We start from the raw sequence: 9,524 nt of genomic DNA on the forward strand, positions 1-9,524 counted from the left end.
TTTCAACTCAGGTTCCTTTCAAATCTCTAGGCTGACTGACAAAATGAGAGATGCTGCTTTTCCCACCTCTCTCATGTTTTATATGAGATTATCAAACAACAGAAAAAATGCCTGCTCAACCTTAAGAATGAGGTAGCTCAAATTTAAACTGCTTGAAGACAGTGGAGGATGGGAGTTTAGACAGCTTTTATTATGTTAACTTTTTAAACTAAAAAAACCAAAACCACACAAACCATAGCTAGAGCTCTGTATTATCAGCATTTCAATTTCAGCAGCAATCTCTGCTATTTAAATAAACCAGGTCATAATGGCATAGAATTACCCAAAGAGAGGTGTGGAGAAAACAGCTGCAGTTCAACAGAACTCTCAGAATCTGAGAGATCGCCTGCTCTGTGACACCAGATCAGCAAAATACTTTTTTCACAGCTATCCTGGAACAGCCAAACTACATGAAAAGGACAGCCTTCATCACTGTTGTTTCAGATGTATGTTCCAAACCATCAAAAGTAACTGTGTTAGTTTTTTTAATATCTCTGTTCCCACACACCCCCCTCCCCATGAAGCATTAGTAGTAAAGTAGTGGCATTTAGCAGTACATCCCACAGTTGAAGCAAATATTAAATGAAATTTCATTAAGCAAAGAGGCATCCTGTAACACTGCAATTTCTGGAACTATTTTTCACTCACTGTCTCTTGATTTCAAGTTCTTTTTGTCCATTCTCCCATTTTATGCCCACCACTCATTATCAAGACAATGCTGTCCACCACAAATCATTCACATAGCAAACTCGTTTCATTCAGCACAGGAAAATACCTTAAAATGGCCTACCAGCACCTGTTTAGCTGATTTCAGATGTGAGCTTATATTTTATGACACTCTGTCCACCTCAGCTTAAGCCATCAATCACTGAAGGATCACCAACACCTGCTAATTTGATGTAGCTACTACCCATTAGATTATTACAATCTAAAGTCTTGGAAGCATGAAAGTACAGCCTCAGGTTTTTAGCTCCAAATAGCTATCAGCTAAGATGATACAGTGGCTTCCATGTGATTTAATCATGCCTAAATTTCTTTTTTTTAAATGGGTGTTACTAAGTGCTCACTAGGACAGAAACTCTGTACCTTATCTATATTGAAATATACTCTCTCATTCTATGTATGGGGAGTTACTGAACATTTCAGACAAAGCATGTTTGAAGTATGTTTTAGCAAGTAATTTTACCAGCTAGCCTTTCTGCTACTTTACAACTCTCAAAGAATAAAAATTTTTTAAAAATTCAACACATTTAAATTACCAGTTCAGCACCAGCAACAAAGCATACATACTGAAATCATTTTAATCATCTGGTAGACAAATGAATTGGTAAAGAGGGTTCTGTACTTTGAATGTTACTAGAAATGTCAACCTTTACAGGGAGACAGCCTAAAAGAACATAGATCCATATTGCAAACTGAAAATGAGCTTGTTATGGAAAGTAAGTAAAATCAAATTTTTTTATACTGAATCAAATCAATTTGAATTGGCAGCTTAGAACAGAAAAAGAAAATCTAACTCCAAATATTAAGAATCATAAACTCAGTAGCATTGATGATTCTTTGGCACACATCTCAGGCCCAACCTCTAGTTCAATCTTAACACCCCCCACACACCCGCAAAGGCTGTGACGACTGCTTCTCCCTCAGATGTCTGCTACATTTTGCTCTTCCTTACAGGCAAGCACCTCTCCTCTGCACTTGTCTAACAGGTTAATAAAGTTCAGTTCAACTCTTAATGACCTCAGAGTATTCAACTGTGCTCAGCCTGAAGTTTGCCATTTCCAACCCAGACCTCAAGACTTTTGTGACAAATACTCACTTGATTTTCTCCAGCTACATCAGCTAGCTTGATAGAAGTTGTTTCTCCTCTCACATCCTACCTACAGCTTGAAATCATCACAGAAACAGTATAACTACTCTAAGGCTGGCATCAAGAGAAGGATTTTGGAGAAAAGTGGCTTCATGCCCTTCTGAAAGGCAGCACTGAAACAGATTCATTACTCATAAATCCTCTCTCATAGGCTCAGAGAGGCAACTGCAAGGCTTGAAATATTAAAACAACCCTATTAGGCTGAAGACTGCTAGCCAAATATATTAGGTATGCCTAATTTCCTGAAGTTTAGCCCACCTCTAAATATGAGACCAGAAGTTACAATGGATAACAATTTACTTGTGAAAAATAGTATTACGTATTTGTACTTTTGCAGCATTATAAAGCAAGCACAAAGGTGAGAGTATCTTATTCTATGACAGGAACACACTTTCTTTCTATTGCATCTTCCTCTCTTCCTTCTGCATCTACACTATTCTTCCCTCTGACTCTACAACACCTATTATAGTGAAAACCACTCTTCACAGCACACTAAATTCTCAAATGATGTTTGAGGCCTTTCAATTACATCTTCTATCACAATGAAAAGCTTGTCTAGCTATTAGATTCCTCAGCTTACCTCTTCAAAGGGAGAAATCAACAAATGGAATAGTGCTCCCAGCACCCTGTCTCAGCATCACCTAAACCTGCTCAAATTTCTGTCAGATTCCACAAGCTAAACAAGGCTTTCCACTCCCAAGCCACAAAGAGCCTATCCTGCAGTTCACAAAGTATCAACAGAAGAGACTCGGGACCCTCTTCCCTCAACACACGAATGACACTGCACAAAAACAATGCTTCAAAGAATTACATCACTTGTCCTTAGCCAATTCGACCTCAAAGTTCCCTACTGCATCTAAAAGAATATGCATTTACTACTGAGTATTGTCTAGGAGATAACAGAAGTGATCAAAAATGTACCAAAGCAAAGTATAACAGGAACAATCCTCTACGGACTTCTCTGTTTCCACAGAGTCATTCTGGTGAAAAATGAAGCAAGGGAATATGCAAAAAACAAACATAGCTCCTGCAGAAAATTTAGGTTTGGAGGCAAGTACCCACTGAGAAACTGAAAATGGGATTGCATATGTTCGGGATGCACAATGTGAAAACAAATGCTGCTCATTATTTTGTCTTAAAGCAGGTTTGTTTAACAGGACATGAAGAGCAAGAGGCAGAAGTAGCTTCTTCATAACTGTCTGAAGGGGGTACCTGTTGCTCCATTAGAACCAAGATGGGAACTTCTTCTTTCCCCACCCCATGAAGCTGCCTCTTGTATTTCACACGACTTTCCCTTGCAGGTGTGTGTGGAACACTGCACTGATACTCATTTCAACTACCATAGCTGAGAAATGCAAGACACTACTATACAGTAATCTAAACACGCGCCTGGAACATTCTTCTTTCAAATCCAAGAATATATAAATGAAAAAGATGGATGTAAAAAAAACACACTGTGTGACCACAAAAGAGATACAAGATAGGTTCCATGAAAGCAGTGTTACTACTTAAAATCTAAGGGGGATGGTTTGGTTTGTGACTATCTTCTGGTATCCTCTGTTTGAAGGCAGAAACCAGCAAGCAGTACAAAATATCTTCAGTCAAATGCAAGTATAAGTCCATTGTCCCTTAGAGGAGCTTTTAACAGATACTTTACATGCAAGAACCTACCACAAAGGTAAGCCAAATTACATCTTGGCAGTACTGAAATGGTGGTTTCAGACTCTTCAAAACACTGAGCACAACCACTGCCCCTGCAGCACTGTCAGTCTAAGTCTGCAGGGACCCTAGAAACATAATCAGATTCAAAGTGGTCCACAAGTTCCCACCTGTATACCTACTATTATACTTTCCCTATCAACAACATCAATTCTCTAACACTCAAAATCATACCGTGTAGAAAGCATACATAAATCAAATTAAATATACTGCATAGATCTGTACCAGTATTCCCACCACAGCACACTAGACATGCTGCCTGAGAAAAAGGAAGATACTGTAGACATAACACTTTGAAATTGGTTCTTCAGTACCAAACGCCGTTTCTATAGGATGTTTCTTTCATTCTCCTGAGAAATAAAATGCTCATGCAAGTTTGGAAAATGCTTGTCTAGTAACTCCAGCTGGCTGGATAAGCACATCCATAAAGGACAGAAACAGCAGTGGCATAGGAATTCTCAGCACACCACAAAGATGATTATTTACAAGCCTTAAAAGATGACACCCTCTGACTGCTAAGGAACAGCCTGATGAGAAACAGTTGGGACCCTGAGTAAGCCAGATTTGTCAGAAAGAATGCTCCTTTCAAAACCAGCCCTTGAAATGGAATTACACAGCTCTCCGTAAAATGACAGATTGCCTCTTTTCAAGACATTAGGCTAAATGCAAGCTCGACAAAATGTCTCTCAAAGCCCCTGACCAGCAAACAAATTAGAGGACAAAAATAGGTATCATAGTCTAAGGATCACCACCCAGAACTGGTTTCTAAAAAAAATAAATACTGCCACACTGCAAAGAACACGATGATGTTGCAGCAACCATCTTGGGACAAATGAAGCTCTTGTAACACGGCAGAAATTTACAGACCTATCTATGTTCTGCTCCTCTGCCAATAATGGCAAAATATTTAAGACACCTTCGGAGATAACACAGTATTTAATCCCCTACAACACCTCTGAGGTAGTCTATGCACTGTCAACACTAAATGTATTTGGTAGCTGCACACCTGACATTAATGCTGACCTTGCAGAATGCAGTCAAAGCATATTTGAGAAAATCTGAACTGTAGAACAATATGTAGATGAAAGGTTTATAAGAGCACCTAGGCAGACACAAAGCAAACCCGTAAGACCTCTCAAGCATAAGCATGGCCACAATGTACAGTTTTTACATTTGCAGGAGAAAACTACTAGATTAAGCTTGTCCATTTATAAAGACAGTAAATAGAAAGAGAAATACATACATTGCCATACAAATGTGGGTGTGAAGATGTAGCCGTGCACACTTTAAATAGTTTGCTATCACGTACAGTAAAAGGCAGTAGTCATCCTTGTACGAACCTCAACATTTCAAATCCTGAACTGAAATTCATGATTTACTGGCAGGTACACACAATTCTCCCCTTCCTACATATTATCAATACCCAGATGAACATGATAGAAATCATATGAATGGAAGTTCTGTGGAAAACTTGACAGTCTGTAACAGGATCAGCAGAAGCACATGGAGCAGTACCAGGCAAAAGGGAAACGGTTTCTGTTTTTCCACAAAGAGGAAGAGGAAAAAGCTCCTAGCCAGCTAAGGCTTCACTGTTTGACAAAAGACGACTCTGAACACAACTTCTCTGACAATTCATGGGAAAGAAAGGAAAAGAAGAGATTTGGTCATTTAAATACTTTCAGAATATGTAATTAAAAGCTTTCTCAAGTTACATGATGACAACTGGATGAGCATGATTTTCAAGTCCAGGAAGCATTTAGCTATATTTTACCTTTATCAAACCTTATTCAGAAGTTGGTTTGCATTAAAATTAAAAGGATGCAATACTAAAAAGCCCCAAACCCAAGCTATTCATAGCATATGAAGAACAGGACTATTGTAATTTAAGACAATCTGCAAAAACAAAGCATCTTAAGACAGCCTATTTTCTGATCCTTGATATTCACACAGTTCCATCAATCAAAATAAAAAAAATCTAGGTCATCAGTATTTTCAGCCAGGATACAGGAAAAAACCCAGCACATCTTAGGAACCAAAGATTTTCAGCAAAGTATGCAGAATATCTGGTAAAGCTTCTGACAGACTCTTCTGGTAGAACTTCAATCCCCTTCTACTCCACCCCAAATATCGGTTCATTCCAACTTCAATACCTCTTCAGATACCCTGAAGTCGAAAGAAGAAGGGTAAAGCAGTATGCTTCTGCCTTAAAGAGCATCTTGGACTGACAGACATTTTTTATATATTCAGTATTCTAAATTCTATTTTTAGATATACACTTTTCTAAATAGGACTGTTTCACAAGCATCTACCAATACTCAGAAAATAACAGATCTACTACATCGGATTTGCTCAATGTCAGGAAAGATACACTCTCAGAACGAGGATTGTAAACAGCGCATCACATGTATGGTTTATCATCCAAATCTGCCCTTAGAAAGCAACTGTGAAATAAATTGGTATTTTCTTGTCTTTAAATGCAAGAAAAGCATCTCAGCATAGAATCCACTGACATCCATGGACAAGACAAAGAATTTCAGATGTTAGCTGAGACAAAGACACTGCCTTAAATTTTTGTTTCTGGGAAGTCAGTTATACTTCAAGAGATTTGGATAACACCTCAAAAGATAGGGAAGTGATTACCAAGGGTTGTGGGTTCCAGACCTCTGAAAAGAAAGGAGAGCAGGAAAGGAACACCACCCAGGGCTCAGAGCATCTGCCAAGGAGAAAAAGGGGGCTCAGTCAACCCACTTGGACACAGGATGAGACACATCCTCACCCTGGGACCATCACATCAGCCCTTATGAGTAGTGGACTAAGAAGGCCAAGGGATGGAAGCAAAGCCAGACTCTACCCTCCAGGGAGGAGTTAAGAACGTGTACATTGTTATGGTGGTGTACCAGAAGATTTTATGTAGGTAAGAGAGTATTTCAACCAATGAAGTTTCCAGGACAGTTTTATCGCGACACTAATTCTGATATGTTGCCCCTGGGACACCTTCTGGAATAATTTTTTTCATCTGCTGCTGGAAAACACCTCAGACTGTTCTACGCAACCCAACCAACATTCCTAGCTTTTTCATCCACTTGGTCCCTCAATGTCTTCTAGCATTTTGCTAGATAGCCACAGGCAGAAAGTTATTGGTAAACCTGGAAAGATCCGATTTCACCACCAAAAGTCAGTCCTGGGCAAGGACTTCTTTGCTATGTTGCTGTGTGGCCATAATGGAAAGCTTACAGCCCAAGGACAGCAAGAAAACAACCAGATCTTTTCACCAGTTTTATCACCTATTCAGCAGGGTAAGTCGACTACTCACTCTTTCAGTCATTACTCCTTATCACTGGCACGCAACAGAAGTACTGAAATATAATTTGCATCCAAATTCACTTCTGTGGAAGCATCTTCTTTTAGCTCACAGTACCCACTGGTGACATAGAAGTCACACATTAAAAAATAAACACCAACATTCAGGCACGTAGCAGGGGAAAAAGCAAGATGCAGATACACTGACTTGACAGTGGAATAAGACAAGAGTCTCAACAGACCTCAAAGAGGAGCAAAAGGTGGCCAAAAGGAAGAAATGTATTAAGAAAAAAAATATATGAATGCTCACAGAATGTTTAACCTCATTTCTGGCAACAGGGAGGCTGCATTATGAACCATATGCACTACAGAGAGATAGTGTGCTAAAACAGTACTATCATGTTTGCATTAAGATGTGCCAACAAGATTTCTCAAAAAATAAGACAGAAAGAGCTTCTTGCCCTTGACATACAACTCCAGTGAAATTCAAGCAAATCTAGCCTATGCAAAACCAACAGCCCCAGTGTGTTTCAGATGACTTACATGACACCTTGCAGGACTTTCTGAGGATCGAGGTCAAACAATCTATCAACATAGTGGCGGCTACTAGCTGTTACCTCCTGTGGAGAAAAAAAAAAAAAAAGAATTGTAATAGTTTGTATCAGTTCATGTAACAGCAGACAAAAGGAACAGCTAATGCAGCAGCAAGTCTACAGGCAAGAGAGCAACAAACCCACAGAATCATATTTAAATGTGCAGTATGTTACTGCTGGGCAACATCCACACAAAGAACTAACCCTGTGTTTAAGTGTGATTTAAAGAAGATGATGTATTTAAAGTAGATAATATGTTATGAGAGAAAGCAAGATAAGAGAGTGCTCTCACAAAAGGCATTTGCTTCAGTTATCAGCACTACCTTAAATTCCAATTTTATTATGTTTAATTACGATATAGAAAAAACATTAATTCCTGAAAAAGTTTACAAGAGCAGTAAATGTTGCTCAAGAAACATACCCACAAACAAGCTCCCAAAAAAGAGGAAGCTCATATCAAGACGTTTTTTTGAAACTTACTTTATCATATCTATACATTTCAGAGATCATCCTTCTATATACAGTCCCACATGACTTCAACAGGGACAAGAGCATAATATTCCCCGTAACATTCTCATAGCTACTCTATAAGACAGAGTGAACACTCTTCTCAGCAACAGGACCGTGCTTGTAAGCTAAACATTTATGCACCAATGATTTGTTATTCCCTTTAAGAAGATCCAAAGTTGGAGATGGCAAGCGTTCCAAAAAACAAGGGTGGGAAAGAGGAAGGGAATTTTCCCTCCAGGTTCTCAGAAACACGTGCTGGAGTGCGTTCCCATTATCTCACTTTTTTTTTTTCTTCTTTTTGCCCGCTCAACTTTTTTATTAGCTTTTTTCCCCACTTTTTCCGTATGAGTTCTCCTCGAAAGAAGCTATAAAGGAATTGAAAACTCTTCCTCGCTTTTGTAAGTATCTATTCTTGGGCTCAAATCTGCTCCTAGTTCCCCAGCTAGATGTCAGGAGCACCAGCAGCTTCTTACTTGTGGTCTCATAACTCAGAGAAGAATCATCACCTAGAGGCAGCAAGACTCCTTTGTCTCCAGGAATAATACTAAATTATCCCATATAAACTCTGCAGATAAACTTCCACCATGTAATGAAAGACAGTATTTTTGAGAACAGCAGGAGACTTTCATCTACTCGACCTATATATTTATACGCAAAAATCTTCTGGACTTCAGAAATCTCACTGCTTTCTACTTCTAAAATATCCTGGCTTTTACCCTATCAACTATGTAGGAGAAGGGTATTCATATCCAGGCAAACAAGTTTTTCAGGTAGTCCCCAAAAATATTTATCAACATCATCGGTTTCACCGTTCTCTTAGCAAAAAAAAAAAAAAAAAAAAAAAAAAAAGAAAAAGCCCCAAACCTCGCCTCTTTTAAGCGGTATCCACACTACACCTTTTCCATTGTTACTCCCAGCGCACGACTCCGATGAGCAGCAGGGCTGGGCAACCAGCCCCGGCTGTTCTACTTACTCTCAGCTTTCCCCGAGGAAACTCGTGGTAGTTGTCAGACCCCCTTCCCCAACACCAGCGCCCTCCCCACAGATGCAACACATCAGCCTACTCCCTACAGCAGAAGCCAACAAGGCCCTGTCGAGAGGTCCCGAAGAGCTATTACGAGAAGATGAGCGTTTCGCCACCAAAACAACACCCACTCGCTAGCCAAGGCGGGGAGCGCATGCTTCGCCAGCCCCGAGCAGCCCGGTGCGCTTCTGAGAGAGACCCTGTTCTCCTCCGCAGCAGTTTGGTTATTCCAGCTCAAAATAACGTCAACGAACCCTCGTTTTGCTGAATGGGAGTTTTGGAGGGACCAAAAACATTTATAGGAGAACAGCTGAAGAGTGTAAGTCGTGTCATCAGGTAAAAATAAATTCAGAAGAGGCAGCACCTCTACCAAAAATGGGAAGAGACTCCTCAGGAAAGAGGGGAACGCCGTTTTGAAGAGCAAGCCCCCTCCGGGAAGAAGCCGTTGCGTCGGGAAACGGGCGGGGGG

At 39.9% G+C, this 9,524-nt stretch overlaps 1 protein-coding gene across 3 annotated transcripts in view; it reads right to left on the reverse strand.

Moving 5' to 3' along the window:
* ARMC8 (armadillo repeat containing 8) overlaps positions 1 to 9,464 on the reverse strand; it is an 81,050-nt gene extending 71,586 nt beyond the window's left edge. For 2 of the 3 annotated variants that reach the window (XM_026855487.1, XM_026855485.1), the window contains exons 1-2: positions 9,310 to 9,464; positions 7,472 to 7,548 (exon numbers count right to left, since the gene is read on the reverse strand). In XM_026855487.1, coding sequence (XP_026711288.1) covers positions 7,472 to 7,548; positions 9,310 to 9,351 — 119 coding nt within the window. In that variant the 5' untranslated portion in view covers positions 9,352 to 9,464. The remainder of the gene's footprint in view (positions 1 to 7,471; positions 7,549 to 9,309) is intronic. The other variant, XM_026855486.1, reaches the window with a different exon arrangement.
* Between the last annotated feature and the right edge of the window lie 60 nt (positions 9,465 to 9,524).

This window comes from Athene cunicularia, assembly GCF_003259725.1.
Source record: "Athene cunicularia isolate RWA chromosome 9 unlocalized genomic scaffold, athCun1 chr9_part2, whole genome shotgun sequence".
Taxonomy (NCBI): domain Eukaryota; kingdom Metazoa; phylum Chordata; class Aves; order Strigiformes; family Strigidae; genus Athene; species Athene cunicularia.